The 21,412-nt window shown below is 39.8% G+C and overlaps 1 protein-coding gene and 1 pseudogene across 5 annotated transcripts in view; one reads left to right on the top strand and one right to left on the bottom strand.

Moving 5' to 3' along the window:
* The window catches only part of slc15a4 (solute carrier family 15 member 4), a 97,438-nt gene that overhangs the window by 29,843 nt on the left and 46,183 nt on the right, over positions 1 to 21,412 (bottom strand). For all 5 annotated transcript variants that reach the window (XR_009817848.1, XR_009817850.1, XR_009817849.1 and 2 more), the window contains exon 8: positions 15,922 to 16,080. Coding sequence is in view for 2 of the 5 variants with exons in the window: in XM_061986093.2 (XP_061842077.1) it covers positions 15,922 to 16,080 (159 nt within the window). In the remaining 3 variants the exon portion in view is untranslated. The remainder of the gene's footprint in view (positions 1 to 15,921; positions 16,081 to 21,412) is intronic.
* On the top strand, positions 8,402 to 9,366 carry LOC140679274 (general transcription factor II-I repeat domain-containing protein 2A-like; annotated as a pseudogene).

The following is a 21,412-nucleotide window of genomic DNA, read 5'->3' as shown; positions in this document are numbered from 1 at the left end:
AGTTACATTTTTAAACACAATGCAGCCTGTGTCAGCTTACTCTACTTTGACCAAGAAGGCCGTCATTAAAACACTGACATTTTACTTAATGCAGCCAAAAAACTGCTTCAGCGAGATGTGCGAATGTCATCTTGCTCCGAATGTCTTAAAAAACTGGGGACATCTGATAGGAGTTTGGTGAGAATGGACACTGGTCAAACAAAAGGCCATCTGCTGTCACAGGACTAGAACAGCTCACAAAAGAGCACATTTTAAATTAAATGTATTTCTATAAAGGGGTTTAAAATTAAATGCAAAAAACGACATTTTAGAAAAGGACATTCTTGTTGGCAGGATAGAAGGTGGATCACAACGGATTCCGCTTGTGAGAATAAAACTGTATTGTACTGGAGGGCACCGGGGAGTTATTGCACCTTCTTTTACAACAACCAGATAGAAAAAGCAATACACGAATCGACATCCAAAGCAAATGGGGGGAACAACATAGAATGAATGAGAAGTATCACTCATTTTTGCACACAATCATACTAAATGGATAAATTGATACGAGATATGGAAGAAATAAAAGCCATTTCACAACATCTTTATCAGTTGATGACGACATGAGTGAACACACAAAAGGTCACATTAGCTATATGAAAAGTTCATCTACCTATATTGACTAAAGCAAAATGTTATTTTCCACAAATTCAAATTGGTGATTTGAATTAACAATATTTTTTCTTTAAATTTAGTACATTTAGAGCCCTTATCATTCAAATAATCCCTTTCACTTTTTTAGATTTCACCTACATTATATTGCTGTTTGTTCTAGTGGAGTGTTTTGTTCTAGTGGAGTGTTTTAAGTCTTGTATTAAGACCCACTTTTATTCTTTGGCTTTTAACACTACGTGAGTTGTGTGGTCCTCTGTTGTCCTCTGGGTTTTTTTAAAATTGTATTTTTATTTACTGTTTTAATTGGTTTTTCCCTTTAAAATCGTTTTTAATCATATGTATTTTTATATTGTTTTTATATTGGTTCTATATTTATTTATTTTTTGTTTTTATTCAGTCTTTGGTGGAGCTAAGGACAATATTTGATTATTGTTTTTAATATTGTTTTTAATATTGTTTTTAATGTTGTGCAGCAGTTTGTTGTTTAAATGTGCTATATAAATAAAGTGGATTGGATTGGAACCTCGAGTTACGAATCCTTCACTTTGCAAACTTTTTCGATTTACGAACCACAGACCGAATAGAAATATGTTTTGTGGTACAAACCTTTTTTCAGTGTACACCACCCATTGTGTGCCTGCAATGCAGCCATTTTGTGCCAGGCAGCACATTCACTGTGGGTGGGCTTATCGATTTTTGTGCTGACTGAACAAGCACGAACATCGATAAAAAAAAACACTTAAAAAGCTTACAACATAACAATTAGCACAGTACCTGTGCTAATTGTTATGTTGTGAGCTTTTTAAGTGTTTTTTTTTTTAACCTTATCACAACATTTTCATAGCTTTTCTAGCTCAATGTAAGTCTAAAGAAAAGCAATAGACAAGTGGTGTGTGGTTTGAAACATTCAGGGAGTATCCACTGTGTTGTCGACACTGTAAACCTCCTTCCCATCCCTCTTTCATCAGATGCTTGGCAAGAAGATTAACCAACAACAATTGGATTTCATTTTTTATTCCTAATCATTGTAGTGACGGGGCTGGTAAAGTTAAGGAGATTTGTAATTTGTAACAGAGTGCACTACAGGGCTCGTAACAATGTGTGTGTGTGTGTGTGTGTGTGTGTGTGTGTGTGTGTGTGTGTGTGAGTGGGTGCAAACACCTTGTTACGTTTGATATAAAGTACTTTATATAGCAGGGATAAGCAAACTACGGCCCGCGGGCCACATCCAGCCCATTGGTCTTTCTGATCCGGCCCGCCAAAAAATAAAACAGAATTGACAAAATTGTGTTATAATTATGGTAAATAAATGTTAAATGGGTTATACTTTGTGGGGAGGCGGGGCCGGCGGACCGACGGCGCCCGCTTCAAGATGGTGGCGAAGAGGCGTGGACGAGCGAGCGGCAAGGCGGGGCGCGCTGGAAGCGACGCCGCAATCAGCATAAGGTGCGTGGAACGCGCAGCTGTGGAGAGCGCAATCACCCTCTCGGACCGTATAAGAGGGCGAGAGACGTGAACATCGGGAGGAGACGGAGAAAAGGCAGCTGCTGAAAAGCACGCCAAAGGCGACGTACTGCTGAAAAGCAGACGGCGGACGGGAGGAAACCATCCTATGCTACCACGCGAACGACGGCAACGTGCTGCTAAAGAGTAGACGGCGAACGACGGCGACGTGCTGCTGAAAAGTAGACGGCGAACGACGGCGACGTGCTGCTGAAAAGCAGACGGCGGACGGGAGGAAACCATCCTCTGCTACCACGCGAACGACGGCGACGTGCTGCTGAAAAGTAGACGGCGAACGACGGCGACGTGCTGCTGAAAAGTAGACGGCGAACGACGGCGACGTGCTGCTGAAAAGCAGACGGCGGACGGGAGGAAACCATCCTCTGCTACCATGCGAACAACGGCGATGTGCTGCTGAAAAGTAGACGGCGAACGACGGCGATGTGCAGCTGAAAAGCAGACGGCGGACGGAAGGAAACTTTTCGTGTGCTCACGTAAGAAAAGGCAGCTGCTGGAAAGCACGCCAAAGACTCTGTTCCCGAAAAAATAAAGAAGTCTAAACCATCTCACGACAATGTCTTCGCTGGAATGGTCCTGAGAACCCGCACGGCAGTAGGACTGCCACATACTTGTATAGCGCTTTTCTACCTTCAAGGTACTCAAAGCGCTTTGACACTATTTCCACATTCACCCATTCACACACACATTCACACACATCTGCCTTGGAGAATTCACACACTGATGGTGGGAGCTGCCAAGCAAGGCCCTAACCACAACCCATCAGGAGCAAGGGTGAAGTGTCTCAGGACCACATTAATTGTCCTGTAATGCCAAGTAATTCCACAAAGTGGCGCAATAGGACAGCAGTGCGCTTAATTGATTGCACAGCCCAAGTACACTTTTTCTACTGCTACTGCTCTAACACAGCAGAACCAATTTGCAACAATGAGTGGGCTAAAGAAAAGGAAAGTTGAGAGCGAATGCCGGGTGTTCAACAAGGAATGGACAACTAAATACTTTTTCACTGAAGTCCGGTCAAAGGCTGTGTGTTTCATGTGCCACAAAAACGTCACGGTTTTGAAGGAATACAACATAAACTAATTTGCAGGCTCAGCAAAACATCTTTATCCAAGAATCAAGCAAATAGGCTAGTTATCTACCGGAATTCAAATTAGCCAAGACTAGTAAGCTTTTTTTCTGAAGGAGAGTTTCTAAAAGAGTACATGGTGCAGACAGCAGGTGTTTTGTGCCCTGAGAGCAAGAGCAAATTAGAACACATAGCTTATCACGCAGTACATTGACTCGCCGTGTGGTGCTAATTGACAAAGACTTAGCTTGCAAGCTCAACGAAAAAACAATCAATCAATCAATCAATGTTTATTTATATAGCCCTAAATCACAAGTGTCTCAAAGGGCTGCACAAGCCACAACAACATCCTCGGTTCAGAGCCCACATAGTGCAGCTGGCAACCAGAACGATCGTGCATTTTGTGATAAAAGCATGAAATTTGGTACACTTATAGCCAAAGGCATTCTCAAAAGATTTGGATATGGAGCCACCATGAATTTTCAAAATGGCGCCCATGGCAGCCATCTTTCAAAATGGCTGTCAGTAACAACTGTTCGCTTATGAATGATAAACGATACGCCCCCCGCGACCCCAAAGGGAATAAGTGGTAGAAAATGGATGGATGGGTTATACTTGTATAGCGCTTTTCTACCTTCAAGGTACTCAAAGCGCTTTGACAGTATTTCCACATTCACCCATTCACACACACATTCACACACTGATGGCGGGAGCTGCCATGCAAGGCGCTAACCAGCAGCCATCAGGAGCAAGGGCTGAAGGACACAACGGACGTGACTAGGATGGTAGAAGGTGGGGATTGAACCCCAGTAACCAGCAACCCTCCGATTGCTGGCACGGCCACTCTATCAACTTCGCCACGCCGAATGATGGATATAATATGATGTTTCAGACTTATTTACCATACATAGTACTTGGTAAATGTCTTTTGGATAATCTAAATGTGTCATTAAATATTCAAGATTGCAGTCATCACTTTTATGACTGTCTGATATGGGTGATCTCGGTGTCAAACCAGTATTATTTTTTATTTCCTTATCTTTGTGCAGAATTCAAAATTGGAACTTTACAATTGGCCAGAAGCTTCCTTCTAACTCAGAAATGGTGACCACAATAGTCACACTTGGTGACCACTGGTCGCCTACAACAAGATGGCAGCCATATTTCTGAAATTAAATCTATAATTTCAAGTACACTATCATCTATCCATCCATCCATCCATCTTCTTCCGCTTATCCGAGGTCGGGTCGCGGGGGAAGCAGCCTAAGCAGGGAAGCCCAGACTTCCCTCTCCCCAGCCACTTCGTCCAGCTCTTCCTGTGGGACCCCGAGGTGTTCCCAGGCCAGCCGGGAGACATAGTCTTCCCAACGTGTCCTGGGTCTTCCCCGCGGCCTCCTACCGGTCGGACGTGCCCTAAACACCTCCCTAGGGAGGCGTTCGGGTGGCATCCTGACCAGATGCCCGAACCACCTCATCTGGCTCCTCTCGATGTGGAGGAGCAGCGGCTTTACTTTGAGCTCCCCCCGGATGGCAGAGCTTCTCACCCTATCTTTAAGGGAGAGCCCCGTCACCCGGCGGAGGAAACTCATTTCGGCCGCTTGTACCCGTGATCTTGTCCTTTCGGTCATAACCCAAAGCTCATGACCATAGGTGAGGATGGGAACGTAGATCGACCGGTAAATTGAGAGCTTTGCCTTCCGGCTCAGCTCCTTCTTCACCACAACGGATCGATACAGCGTCCGCATTACTGAAGACGCCGCACCGATCCGCCTGTCGATCTCACGATCCACTCTTCCCTCACTCGTGAACAAGACTCCGAGGTACTTGAACTCCTTCACTTGGGGCAAGATCTCCTCCCCAACCCGGAGATGGCACTCCACCCTTTTCCGGGCGAGAACCATGGACTCGGACTTGGAGGTGCTGATTCTCATCCCAGTCGCTTCACACTCAGCTGCGAACCGATCCAGTGAGAGCTGAAGATCCTGGCCAGATGAAGCCATCAGGACCACATCATCTGCAAAAAGCAGAGACCTAATCCTGCAGCCACCAAACCAGATCCCCTCAACGCCTTGACTGCGCCTAGAAATTCTGTCCATAAAAGTTATGAACAGAATCGGTGACAAAGGGCAGCCTTGGCGGAGTCCAACCCTCACTGGAAACGTGTCCGACTTACTGCCGGCAATGCTGACCAAGCTCTGACACTGATCATACAGGGAGCGGACTGCCACAATCAGACAGTCCAATACCCCATACTCTCGGAGCACTCCCCACAGGACTTCCCGAGGGACACGGTCGAATGCCTTCTCCAAGTCCACAAAGCACATGTAGACTGGTTGGGCAAACTCCCATGCACCCTCAAGGACCCTGCCGAGAGTATAGAGCTGGTCCACAGTTCCACGACCAGGACGAAAACCACACTGTTCCTCCTGAATCCGAGGTTCGACTATCCGGCGTAGCCTCCTCTCCAGTACACCTGAATAGACCTTACCGGGAAGGCTGAGGAGTGTGATCCCACGATAGTTAGAACACACCCTCCGGTTCCCCTTCTTTTATTGTAATTGAAATGTTACCCAATGAAAAAAAAGTAATAGAGTGGATGTTGAAGCACAACCAGGGCACACTGGTGACACCACTGCTGTGAAACTCAGCATGGGGTTCAGTGCCAGCTAAACACACTCCTCTTATGGGTTTCCCAAAGAAAAAAAGCACGTTCTTAGCCTACGCACGTGCACATGCATCACAATGGGCACAAAGCATGTGCGTAGGCTAAGAACGTGCTTTTTTCCTTTGGGAAACCCATCCATTGCCCTTTTCTGTATTTAATGTGCTAGTTGTGGTGTAAGTTAAGTGGTATAGTGTGACAGGTTGTGACACTGTGTCAAGCTTTGTTGGCCATGGGAAAAAGACTGCATGGGCTGTATGGTCTGTGCTTCCAGAACTTACACATGCCCTGTTGAAAGTGTCTTCAGCCCCAGATGACATACCACAGGAGATAATGGCCACAATTGAGAGGTTTGTTATCTTAGTCTATGACCGAACCAGCACATGTACAGAAATCAATACGGCAAGGAGGAAGTTATTTGCAAAGAGGCACAATGTGCAAACAATCCCCCCTACCAAGGCTGCCCTAGAAGAGCATGTTAAGAGAGCTGTATACCAAGGAGGGCACGTGTGGGGTACAGTCCTGGTGTCAACACCAGAACTACCTTCACCGTGCGAATGGGGCTGGTCAAAGTCACTTGAGGGGGACTGTGAAGGCGAGTGTGACTAGTCTTAGACCCTAGGTTTCCCTTGCTTAACATGAGTATTTTGAGATAGAAAGAAGATTCTTAGAAATTCCAAAGTTCCCAATTCTAATTCTGCATCAAGATAAATGTATAATTAAACATAGAGATCATCCATATCTAACCAGTTGGTGGCCATTTTTAATTTTTTAACTATCCACTATCCAAAAGACATTTACCAAGTACTATGAATGGTAAATAAGTCTGAAATATCATATTAAATCCATCATTCATAAGAAAACAGTTGTTGCTGGCGGATATTTTGAAAAATGGCTGCCATGGGCGCCATGTTGAAAATTCATCATGGCTCCACATCCAAATCTTTTGAGAATGCCTTTGGCTATAAGTGTACCAAATTTCATGCTTTTATCACAAAATGCACAATTTCTTTATATTTTGGAACTAACCTCTTGTACTAACATAAAAAAACAATCATTTACATTACATTCCTTAGCACTGGATGAAAGTAATGACATTCGGGACCCCACTCAGCTTTTGATTTTCATCAGGGAGATTAAAGGGGAACATTATCACCAGACCTATGTAAGCGTCAATATATACCTTGATGTTGCAGAAAAAAGACCATATATTTTTTTAACCGATTTCCGAACTATAAATGGGTGAATTTTGGCTAATTAAACGACTTTCTAATATTCGCTCTCGGAGCGATGACGTCACAATGTGACGTCACATCGGGAAGCAATCCGCCATTTTCTCAAACACAGAGTCAAATCAGCTCTGTTATTTTCCGTTTTTTCGACTGTTTTCCGTACCTTGGAGACATCATGCCTCGTCGGTGTGTTGTCGGAGGGTGTAACAACACGAACAGGGACGGATTCAAGTTGCACCAGTGGCCCAAAGATGCGAAAGTGGCAAGAAATTGGACGTTTGTTCCGCACACTTTACCGACGAAAGCTATGCTACGACAGAGATGGCAAGAATGTGTGGATATCCTGCGACACTCAAAGCAGATGCATTTCCAACGATAAAGTCAAAGAAATCTGCCGCCAGACCCCCATTGAATCTGCCGGAGTGTGTGAGCAATTCAAGGACAAAGGACCTCGGTAGCACAGCAAGCAATGGCGGCAGTTTGTTCCCGCAGACGAGCGAGCTAAACCCCCTGGATGTCTTGGCTCACATCGACCCTAGCTTCCCTGGCCTGCTGACATCAACTCCAAAACTGGACAGATCAGCTTTCAGGAAAAGAGCGCGGATGAGGGTATGTTACAGAATATATTAATTGATGAAAATTGGGCTGTCTGCACTCTCAAAGTGCATGTTGTTGCCAAATGTATTTCATATGCTGTAAACCTAGTTCATAGTTGTTAGTTTCCTTTAATGCCAAACAAACACATACCAATCGTTGGTTAGAAGGCGATCGCCGAATTCGTCCTCGCTTTCTCCCGTGTCGCTGGCTGTCGTGTCGTTTTCGTCGGTTTCGCTTGCATACGGTTCAAACCGATATGGCTCAATAGCTTCAGTTTCTTCTTCAATTTCGTTTTCGCTACCTGCCTCCACACTACAACCATCCGTTTCAATACATTCGTATTTTGTTGAATCGCTTAAGCCGCTGAAATCCGAGTCTGAATCCGAGCTAATGTCGCTATAGCTTGCTGTTCTTTACGCCAAGTTTGTTTGTGTTGGCTTCACTATGTGACGTCACAGAAAAATGGACGGGTGTTTATAACGATGGTTAAAATCAGGCACTTTGAAGCTTTTTTTTAGGGATATTGCGTGATGGGTAAAATTTTGAAAAAAACTTCTAAAAATATAATAAGCCACTGGGTGCTGATTTTTAATGGTTTTAACCATTCTGAAATTGTGATAATGTTCCCCTTTAATGACAATTTTGAGATAACAGGAGTTTTTGGCCATGGAAACCCTAAAAGGAAAAAAGCGAGGAGAGGAATTCTTTAACAGCCTGGCGGGAGTTATCATGAGACACAAACTGCCTTGGAGTAAGCTAGCTAATGTTACCACAGATGGGTCGTCAAATCTGACTGGAAAAAACATTGGGTTACTTAAAAGAATCCAGTAGAGGGTGAAAGAGTACAACCCCCAACAGGAGGTACTTTTTTTACAGAACATAATCCACCAGGAGCCACTGTGCAAATCCATATTGCAGCTTAACCACAAAGTGAAGCCAGTTATAAAGCTTTTCGTCAGTTTATTACATTTCTTGAAGAGACTGCACCGACCACCAGGACTTTCTTTACCATTCCAAAGTCCGCTGGTTAAATTTGGGTAAACTATGGCAACGTGTGTGGGAGCTAAAACAGGAGATTATCTCATTTTTGGAGCAACTTGGAAAAAAACTTTCCCTGAGCTGAGTGACTTTGTGATTTAGATTTTGCTGTGGACATACTGGCATGCATGAATGAGCTGAATGTGAAGCTCCAAGGCAAATACCAGTTTGTACATGAAATGTACACAAATGTCATAGTCTTCAAATCCAAGCTAACTGTATTTTCAAAACAAATGTCAAACAAGTCATTCACTTATTTTCCCAATATGGCTACACTGAAAGAAGTCCCACAATATGTGACAATATACAAGAAGTCACTAGATGGCCTGCATGTCTGCCATCGCTTCTCTGATTTTGAAAAAATTGACACGTCACTCTAGCTGGTGTGCTGTCCCTTCACACAAGATCCTGATACGGTGCCACAGGAGATGCAGTTGGAACTGACTGATCTCCAGTGTGACTCTGTCTTGAGGGAGAAGTTCCACCCGCTTAAACTGGATGAGTTTTATGCTTCATTCAGCTCACCGGAATTTCCAAATATCCAGAAGATGGCACAGAGGATGCTGGTGCTGTTTGGATCTACCAATGTCTGAAAACAGACTTTCTGTGTGATAAACACCAATAAAGCACCCTACAGGTCCCAGTTGAGAGATGGACACCTCAGATCTGTTTTGAGAATTGCCACAACAAAACTGACACCAAACTTTAATGTACTGGCAAAAAAGGGTGATCAACAACACTGCTCCCACTAAAAGAGATTGTAAGAATCAACCATAACACCATTTTTATGTTTCTTTGATGTTCTGATATGATGATGTTGAAAATAGTTGTATTATAATTAAAATGACCATTTTTGAGGAGTCTACTCTTAGATATGATATGATTTGAAATCATACTTGCCAACCCTCCCGGATTTTCCGGGAGACTCCCGAAATTCAGCGCCTTTCCCGAAAACCTCCCGGGACAAATTTTCTCGCGAAAATCTCCCGAAATTCAGGCGGACCTGAGTGACGTGTCGACAGCCTGTTTTCACGTCCGCTTTCCCACAATATAAACAGCGTGCCTGCCCAATCACATTATAACTGTAGAATGATCGAGGGCGAGTTCTTGGTTTCTTATGTGGGTTTATTGTTAGGCAGTTTCATTAACGTCCTCTCAGCGCGGTAACAACACACAACAACAGCAGTCACGTTTTCGTCTACCGTAAAGCAGTTCGTCTGCCGTAAACAGCAATGTTGTGACACTCTTAAACAGGACAATACTGCCATCTACTGTACATGCATATGTGATAATAACATCTACGGCTTTTAGAGAGTGCAGTGCACAACTGCGCACACAACAAGGAGACGAAGCAGAATGCATCATCAGAGAGGGTGTTCAGCATGGTTAGAAAAATAGTGACAGAGAATAAAACAAGGATGGACAATTCAACCCTTAACTCAACAATGAGTAGATGAGTGTTATGTGTGTGTATATGTGTAAATAAATGAACACTGAAATTCAAGTATTTCTCTTATTTATATATATATATATATATATATATATATATTTATATATATATATAGCTAGAATTCACTGAAAGTCAAGTATTTCATATATATATATATATATATATATATATGAAATACTTATAAGAGGGGAGGAGTCAAGTATTTCATATATATATATATATATATATATATATATATATATATATGAAATACTTAAGTAATAAGAGGGGAGGAGTCAAGTATTTCATATATATATATATATATATGAAATACTTGACTCCTCCCCTCTTAACCACACCCCCAACCACGCCACGCCCCCCACCTCCCGAAATTGGAGGTCTCAAGGTTGGCAAGTATGTTTGAAATGCATCATGTGCTCGCGCGGCCTGCGTGTTAAATTTTAAAAGCCAATGTGGTCCCTGAGCCAAAAAGTTTACCCACCCCTGCTATAGAGCTTTATATTATTCTCTAACTATATTATTAACTATTCTCCCCTCTCCCCTCAGACAGGAGACTACGGTCCATCCAGACCCACACCTCCCGCCACCTGAACAGTTTTTTCCCCTCGGCCATCAGGCACATGAACAATAAGAAGATCTGATAGCTCAGTTACAGCTCTTTTTATTACCTATTCTGTGTTAAATGTGTTTTATGTTGCACGATTGCACCAAGAAAAATTCCTAGTTTGTGAACCCGTTCTCAAACAATGGCAATAAAAACTATTCTGATTCTGATTGTGTTCAGAGTATACACATGTTTTCTAAAATATGGACTTTTGTCCAGTCTGAAACCCATTACCGTATTTTTCGGAGTATAAGTCGATCCGGAGTATAAGTTGCACCGGCCGAAAATGCATAATAAAGAAGGAAAAAAACATATATAAGTTGTACTGGAGTATAAGTCGCATTTTTGGGGGAAATTGATTTGATAAAACCCAACACCAAGAATAGACATTTGAAGGCAATTTAAAATAAATAAAGAATAGTGAACAACAGGCTGAATAAGTGTACGTTATATGAGGCATAAATAACCAACTGAAAACGTGCCTGGTATGTTAATGTAACATATTATGGTAAGAGTCATTCAAATAACTACAACATAGAACATGCAATACATTTACCAAACAATCTGTCACTCCTAATCGCTAAATCCCATGAAATCTTATACGTCTAGTCTCTTACGTGAATGAGCTAAATAATATTTGATATTTTACGGTAATGTGTTAATAATATCACACATAAGTCGCTCCTGAGTATAAGTCGCACCAAACTATTAAAAAAACTGCGACTTATAGTCCGAAAAATACAGTATTCATGTTTACAATGTTTGTTATGGAAATTTTACTTTAATAAAGAAACTAGTTGTTAATGAAACCTGTTCAAGAACCAAATTAATTTGTAAATGGATGTATATGCCACAAACAAGAAAGAGGTGCAGAACTTCTTATTACATGTCGACAATATGAAATGTTTTTTTTTGTTTATTTACCTACCAGACTGTTGCTTAAATAGTCCAATTTTGCTTTGATTTAAGGAACTCCTTGTGACGGCTGGTTACACCAGGCCGTGCCTTATTTTGAGTTAGTTAGTTTTCTCCTGTGATTAGTGTTTTAGTTCCTGTCTTGTGGTTTTATTTTGGTGGCTCTTCCTGTTTTGATGGGTGTTTTCCCGTGACACCCATACTTCTGTCTCTGAGCACTTCCACGCCTGTTTGCTGTTAGCATTTAGGACTATTTAAGCTGCGCTTTTGCTATCTTAGTTGTCGGGACTTTGATGATCGTTTACGGACGGACGTCTATCCGTCTCTGCTCCACACTTTTTGTAAGTTTAGCTGTCGTCCTGCATTGTTTGTTTTGTATCGCCTTCCCTGTGCTTCGGTGCCTTTTTTCGAGCTTACATTAAATACTTTTTTACCTGCACGCTGCCTCCTCGGCTATCTGCGTCTTCGGAACACGTCACTTATCGCCGCCATGCGACCCGAGCGTCACACTCCTTAGGTTTATTTCTAAAGCCCACAAACCTCATTTATTTGATATTTAATTTCAAATATAAATTATACTATAGTTGTATTGCTAAATTCATCTTCTTCTGTTTAATATGTTTTGTATTATTTTGTTTCATTTTAGTTATTTGTTCTAAAATATACTATGATTATGGATTTACAGCCTTGAAGTTTCTCAACCAGATGGCAACACTATCGAGACTCAAACTCAAAATATTCAACTCTTAATGCAACACTCCACGAATGCCGACTTACATTCGTGATGAGCAGGTGGAGACAGAGTGACAGCATCAAGCTGTGTGATGCCGGACTAGCAGTCCCCTCTCCATGTTAATGCTCCAGGGACAGCTTTACTTAAGATGAGCAGGGAGGTGTAATCAGACCCCCAGCCTGTGATTAATGTTGCTCATCTATCTCCGGGCCAGTTCAGCTCAGTAAAACTCGGCCCAGTTCACCAGAGAAGCTGTTTACGGAACACCGTTTTGCCTGAGGCCATGGAAATGAGTTGAATATTTTCCACCGAGAGAGCGAAAAGGACCTGAAGACTCTAGCACCTAACAAACCATGAAAAACTGCCACAAAACAAACTGTACGATTCCTGACTGTACTTAAAACTTAGGCTTTGTGTCATGTGTCTTTTATTTTTGGCCACGAGGAAGTTGTGTTCCATTTATTCAGCTCACCTTTTGAATGACTTGTTTTTGCAAATAAAATACATTTTACAGACAATCTGGCTTAACTTTAACTGGCCTTTAAATTAAGCTAAGATTAGAAACCAATGGATTTATGAAGCGTGAAACCCATCTTCTTATGCAGATATTATCAAAAGTATTTCCATACCTGCTGTGCACCCAATTAATCAGCTATTAGGTTTTTTGAACAAACAATTGATGTTGTCACATGCTCAGGGAAATGTGCATCTGGTTTGGCAGCCTTCTCTAGGTAGAAAAGCCATTTATCTTCTGCCAACAGCTCGTTATTCATGCTGCCACTTGGACAGATTTACACAAACCTTTTGTCGTTAGGCTAACATGTGTATTTACTATGGTAAACCCTCCTTAAAACAACAGGACTGCACAGGGTTTTACTCTCCGTTTTCCACAACTAATTTAGAACCCCCTTAAGTGGACTTTAAATCAACAAAAGTTATGAACATTCTTAAGATATTTCCTGGGAAAATACATTTTTGCATTTTCAATCGATACTAACAATTTACCTACTCAGTGGCCTCGTGGTTAGAGTGTCCGCCCTGAGATCGGTAGGTTGTGAGTAGGGATGTCCCGATCCGATATTTGGATCGGATCGGCTGCCGATATTTGCCAAAAATTGCGTATCGGCAAGGCATGGGAAAATGCCGATCCAGATCCAGTTTAAAAAAAAACTCCGGTCTGTGTTTTCCAACGCACCGATTTAAATAATACATTCCACTTTTCTGCTGCTCCGTAATTTCCGTTCCGCATTTTCCAGCACACCTTCAACACATCCACAATTCTCACGCAGTTGCTTTTAGCTGCTGGCATTACACGACTGGCTCTTCTCACTCTTTCCTGTGTCTCCCTCCCACAGACAGCAAGTGCACCTTCTTACACACGTCACATACTGTCACTTCATACGTCACATACGTATACGTCCTCCCCGAGCAGAGAGGTAGCAGCATGGCTAACGTTAGCTGTGATGCTAGCGCAGCCGTGCGAGCAACGTTCCCTCTAAGGTGCTCGCCTGTGCAATTGCGCACTGTTTAAGCGTCCTCTGCGCGTAGCAAATCTATGCCACGCACAAAATCAAATAAAAAAATAAGCGCATAACAATTTTCGACACACGGACACGACAGAGACAACAGTTTTCGTCATCATTGTTCAAATATTGTGACGTCTGTCGAGACGCTTATCTCCGTTCGGTGCCACACGCCCACACCATCAAAATGCAGAGGCAAAAATTTCCACATCAACACCGCATGAAAAAATTAGTGATTTTTTTAGTTGTGATTTCCTTCTCTGCATGAAAGTTTAAAAGTAGCATATATTAATGCAGTATGAAGAATAATGTTTTAATGTAGACGTGCAAGCCTTGAAAGAACATTTTGAAAATCAAGACTACATTTCCTGCAAATGGGTGCATTTCTACCCTATATTTTAACTTTAGATTTATTCTCATATCAAACTCTTTTGGCTGTCTTTTTGACACTTACATCAGGCGCCCCCCTCCACACCCTGGATTATAAATAATGAAAATAATTAAATGTGATTATCTTGTGTGATGACTGTATTATGATGATAGTATATATCTGATAGTATATATCTGTATCATGAATCAATTTATTAAGTGGACCCCGACTTAAACAAGTTGAAAAACTTATTCGGGTGTTACCATTTAGTGGTCAATTGTACGGAATATGTACTTCACTGTGCAACCTACTAATAAAAGTCTCAATCAATGAATCAAAACACATAGAATCATCATACTGCTGTGATTATATGCATCAAGTGTTCATTTAAGGCTAAGGCAAAATATCGAGATATATATTGTGTATCGCAATATGGCCTTAAAATATCGCAATATTAAAAAAAGGCCATATCGCTCAGCCCTAGTTTAATGATGCCATTTCTGTTTGTCATGTATAATTTTGTCTATTTTGTGTTTATCCTTGAATAAACAGGTCAGTTTCTTGTTACCAACCATTGTGTATTATTCAAACTCCCCTAATTCAGCTTGCTAGTTGTTATCAAGAGTACTAAAACCCTTTTCAACATGATTCTGACAACTAAGTAGGCAAAATAACTTTAAACTTTAATACATGCTCGGATAGGCCAGTATCGGTCAGTGCCAGTATCGGTCAGTATCGGTATCGGTCAGTATCGGTATCGGATCGGAAGTGCAAAAACCTGGATCGGGACATCCCTAGTTGTGAGTTCAAACCCCGGCCGAGTCAAACCAAAGACTATACAAATGGGACCCATTACCTCCCTGCTTGGCACTCAGCATCAAGGGTTGGAATTGGGGGTTAAATCACCAAAATGATTCACGGCGCGGCCACCGCTGCTGCTCACTGCTCCCCTCACCTTTCACCACACCTAGTGTGTGTGTGACAATCATTGGTACTTTAACTTAACTTAAAGTCCACACAAATGCAGTGGATCCATAGAACTCTTTGCAGTTCAAGGCACGATTGGTTAGTTGTGGTAGAGTGTAGACAATATTGCAAAGCATCTGTTGATGACATATTGATGATACAAGCATCATTATTTCAATTTAACTCCATTGTCATTGTATGCGGGCCTCCCAGGATTCTGCAATGTTGAATCTGGCTAAGGGGTCAATAATGCAAATCACAGCCCTTTCCTCTCTTGGTGGGCTTAATTGATTTCCTTTCCTTTGCTTGATTAGTTAAGAAAATTAACGATTGATTATTATTACTGTACAGTATTACTACAGTATTAGTATTATTAGCGTCCTGACTCTTTACTAAAGGTAACTCTGACTATTGTTACAAAATTAATGTTTTCCCAAATAGAAAACGTCCCCACAGATCTTAGTAGGGTTCTAGAAATTATTTTAAAAGGTTTATGAAAAATCATGACTCCCTTCAAAATGTATTTTTAAATTTGAGAATCGCTGTCTTTCAAATTATGACTATTTAATGCATGCTACATCTCTTACCAAAATCTTTGTGAGATGACATCCAGCCAATCGCCTTGAGGGACACAATAGCCAACAAACCAGAACCAACGAAGGAACCAATCCCAGAGAAAAAGAAGAAGAGCCCCATGATAGCGCTCTGCATCGATTTGGGGGCAGCAGAGTAAGCAAACTCCAGTCCTACAGCAAAGAGAGAGAAAAAACATTTGATTATTAGTATGAATAATTTTTAAAAAAGGCTGGTGATTAGTTGATCTGTCAGTATGTAGGTAGTATGGATGAGTCAAATACATGATTTAAATTTTAATTCAAATGGTATATATTGTGTGGAATAGATTGATTTATCACATCTTGAAGCACTTAATTATAAATCCAGTGCAGTATTACAACCAGCAGAAGTGTCACTGGAAGTTGAACTAGACTGTGTTACACTTTTTAGCATTCCACAGTTGTAATCCATATTTGTCAATACATTTTTCGGACGGAAGAACCCACTGGAGATATGGCAAAAATATGTCTGGCTGGTAAAGAGCTACTCTCCTATAGTCTGGTCTCAAGGACAAACACATTTCTTGAAAACAAATCATTCTCTTTGCTGTCATAAAATAAGGTAAGAAAAAACAACAAAAGAAACAGAGACAGAAGCAATGCAGACTTGCATGTGGGGTAAAAAAAGACTTATTTTCCACCACCAGACTGCAAACTGACATTGATAATTTCATGGCACCTCAAACGTGATTTTTCAAATAAGGCCCGATAGCTACATCTGTCTGGAGAGATTAGAGGACTGTGGTTAAATATGTTTGCTTTTTAAGACTTTCCTCGCAGGGATACACAGCACAAGTTAATGTGATGAACAGCTTTCTCAAAGATACCTATGTACTGTGAAAAAAGGCTACAAAAAGCGTGGGAAAACGTCAAACAAGGTAAACCTTTGTAGATGATTTCAATAGAACATTTTTATCCCAAGATATCCTTTTGAGTGCAGCAAACATTTATAGCTAATGCATATTGTAGAGAACTGAAAATTATTGTGAATGTGTACGGTACACACAGAGACACAGACTGAAAAACTGGGTTTTGTGGGACTCTGCAACAAAAATAATTCCAGATCAAATCGAAGTGATGTTCACACCTCCAACACTAATGAAACCAACAACCTGACCTTTCAAGACAGAAGAATAAAGAGGGACAAAGACATTGGATGTAGATGGTTTTCTTCTAAAAACAACAGGGTGGATTTTTTTTCTTTTGACATAATGACATTGGCAATTGATGGCAAGGGTTTTTAATATGTATTTTTAATTATTTACTTAATGTTACAATTCTGTCAGTTTTGTTCCTTGAAGTAAGTGCTAAAGAATGAAGAGATGTATGTTCTATACCTTTGTAAACTTTGTAATTGTTATGCTTTAGGTTGGGAGCAAAAATTTGAATTAAAGGGGAACATTATCACCAGACCTATGTAAGCGTCAATATATACCTTGATGTTGCAGAAAAAAGACCATATATTTTTTTAACCGATTTCCGAACTCTAAATGGGTGAATTTTGGCGAATTAAACGCCTTTCTAATATTCGCTCTCGGAACGATGACGTCACAATGTGACGTCACATCGGGAAGCAATCCGCCATTTTCTCAAACACCGAGTCAAATCAGCTCTGTTATTTTCCGTTTTTTCGACTGTTTTCCGTACCTTGGAGACATCATGCCTCGTCGGTGTGTTGTCGGAGGGTGTAACAACACGAACAGGGACGGATTCAAGTTGCACCAGTGGCCCAAAGATGCGAAAGTGGCAAGAAATTGGACCTTTGTTCCGCACACTTTACCGACGAAAGCTATGCTACGACAGAGATGTCAAGAATGTGTGGATATCCTGCGACACTCAAAGCAGATGCATTTCCAACGATATAGTCAAAGAAATCTGCCGCCAGACCCCCATTGAATCTGCCGGAGTGTGTGAGCAATTCAGGGACAAAGGACCTCGGTAGCACGGCAAGCAATGGCGGCAGTTTGTTCCCGCAGACGAGCGAGCTAAACCCCCTGGATGTCTTTGCTCACACCGTCCCTTATGCCACCGAAGATGATCAAGAGAAGAATATCGACCCTAGCTTCCCTGGCCTGCTGACATGAGGGTATGTCTACAGAATGTATTAATTGATGAAAATTGGGCTGTCTGCACTCTCAAAGTGCATGTTGTTGCCAAATGTATTTCATATGCTGTAAACCTAGTTCATAGTTGTTAGTTTCCTTTAATGCCAAAAACACATACCAATCGTTGGTTAGAAGGCGATCGCCGAATTCGTCCTCGCTTTCTCCCGTGTCGCTGGCTGTCGTGTCGTTTTCGTCGGTTTCGCTTGCATACGGTTCAAACCGATATGGCTCAATCGCTTCAGTTTCTTCTTCAATTTCGTTTTCGCTACCTGCCTCCACACTACAACCATCCGTTTCAATACATGCGTAATCTGTTGAATCGCTTAAGCCGCTGAAATCCGAGTCTGAATCCGAGCTAATGTTGCTATAGCTTGCTGTTCTTTCCGCCATGTTTGTTGGCTTCACTATGTGACGTCACAAGAAAATGGACGGGTGTATATAACGATGGTTAAAATCCGGCACTTTGAAGCTTTTTTTAGGGATATTGCGTGATGGGTAAAATTTTGAAAAAAAATTAAAATAAGCCACTGGGAACTGATTTTTAATGGTTTTAACCCTTCTGAAATTGTGATAATGTTCCCCTTTAAGGAATTAATTGAAATGAAAACATGACCAAGGTTTGCGTGAAGTTTATTTGGAATAGCAAAAAGATTAAGACTCGCAGAAGTCGTCGATATAGGCTATGATAACGCCAGCCAAAGGCATTTTAACGGCGGACATTCATCCGTGAAAATATGGAGAAGCTTCTGATGGTGTGTTTGACAAGTAAGCAGCTCATAAGAGACACAGTACTGTAGAAGCCAATTCTCCAAGGTAAATGCTGTACACTGTTAGGACTTTACTTCATAAAAACTAGTTTAAACTAAATTCGATTGTATTGTTTTTGATACAATATTTGTTATCTAGAAGTGTATCTTTCTTATGTAAAAGAAAGTTGCATGTTAAAATTGTGATGTTTTGGAGGCTCGTAATGGAACAATTTGATTTGAATTTATTTCAGGGGGACAACACTGACTTGAGATAAAAGTATTTTTTGTTACGAGCTCCATCACAGAACCAATTGAATTTGGAAGCAGACATAGCACTGTCTGTATAAAGTATATATCCTTACGGCGTCAGCATTCCCATTAAACTCTTTCGTAGAGTTTCAGTCAGTATTAAGTCGCAAAAAGTAATGTTACATCCTATTAATACCTACTTGCTAAATAGTATGGCTGTCAAAAATAACGGATTAGTGGTGGTAACTAATTTATTTATTACATTACAACTGTTCACGTAATTAATGCATGAGTATGGCAATGATCCAAAATCTTTCCTCTTTGAGTTTCGACATTACAGAAAATCCACACTTTGTTAAGATTTTCCTGAAGCAAGTATTCTCAAACTGTGGTACATGTACCTCTAGTGGTAGGTGGGCTCCATCTAGTGGTACTCCGAAGAATCACTTGATTAAAGTACATTGTTTTATTTTCTTATATTCAAGCACAATGTTAATGTTCAAACTATGAGTAATGTTACAGTGGCCAAAATATTGAATATACTTGTTAAATAAAACCTTTGCCTTGTTTTTAATGAAAACTTAGGCCTACTACGCTACTGTATTTTAATGTTGGTCATTATAGTGATTCTTGGAGAGGCACATTTTTTCTAAGGTGGTACTTGGTATAAAAAGTGCGAGAAACAATGTTTTATAGCTTTGAAATCTTCTAACCTGTTATACATGTCCAACATAAATTGCATCTTCTCTTCTAGAAAGCACTCACAGGAAACTACAAAGGTTTTATGACATATTTTAAGCTGACACTGAAAACAATACAACATTTTTTACATGATCTGGCAAAACAGGCTATATCTTAGTTCGCAGTTATTTTAGATTTAATAAATAACTAAAGTAATTATGAGATAAGATAAGTAATTATTATTCAGTTCGTTACTCTATACTGTTGAGTTTGTGTTTATTATTGAGATTAAAAAATAATTATAATTTTTAAAATAAATACTGGATATACATACATATATATATACATATATATATGTGTATATATATATGTATATGTATATATACACATATACATATATATATATACATATATATATATATATATATATACATACATACATATATATACATATATATATACATACATATACATACATACATACATACATACATACATACATACATGTATATATATATACATATATATACATATATATATATATATATATATATATATATATATATATATATATTATATATATTATTCAGTTCGTTACTCTATACTGTTGAGTTTGTGTTTATTATTGAGATTAAAAAATAATTATAATTTTTAAAATAAATACTGGATATACATACATATATATATACATATATATATATGTGTATATATATATATATATACACATATACATATATATATACATATATATATACATACATACATATATATACATATATATATATACATACATACATACATACATATATATATATACATACATATATATATATATATATATATATATATATATATATATATATATATATATATATATATATATATATATATATATATACATACATACATATATACATACGTACATATATATATATACATACATACATATATACATACATATATATTATATATATACATACACACACTTTATACACCCATTCTTCATTAAAATATCCTTGCTATATCTCTTAATTTGTCATTGACACACATTATGAATGCAATTTGAAAAATATACTGTCCTCCTCAACAGATGTCATGGTGTCATCCCAATTAGCTACAGTATTTGTCTATTGCTTTGACAATTTACAGTATTAATGTTGTTGCATTTAGTAAAAAACGGAAACAATTCTGGATAATCAATCATTAATTAACAACTTACTTTGGACTGAAACACAATAAATGTATTAAAGGGGAGTTGCACTTTTTTGTACTTTTGCCAACCATTCGCAATCCTTATGTACTGTAAATCAAGAACACATATGTCTTTTTTAAAATGTATTGTAACTTGAAATAAAAGCTAGCAAAGTAAGTTAATAATTGAGCTAATGGGAGTCATGATGTCATTGCGTCTATTGGGCCCATAAATCCCACTAAAAAACATTTTTTTAAAAAGCAAACAATATTCCATTTACATTTCGTGACCTGAATAATAACCAAGTAATAGCGATATTGTTATTAAAAACGGTAATGTTAAGGACCTACTTTTAGTGGCTCACTGATCACAGGGAGGTAAATATGCTTATGCTGCTACAGTATATTGCCATCATAAAATCGTGAGCTGCACTACTGCCTCTGAGCTGCTGAATATTAATTGTAAATCATGCCTTTCACCTGGATAGT

The sequence above is a fragment of the Nerophis lumbriciformis genome, linkage group LG12 (assembly GCF_033978685.3).
Source record: "Nerophis lumbriciformis linkage group LG12, RoL_Nlum_v2.1, whole genome shotgun sequence".
Taxonomy (NCBI): Eukaryota; Metazoa; Chordata; class Actinopteri; order Syngnathiformes; family Syngnathidae; genus Nerophis; species Nerophis lumbriciformis.
Note: the sequence above shows the minus strand (reverse complement) of the source record. Positions and strands in the feature narration are given on the sequence as shown.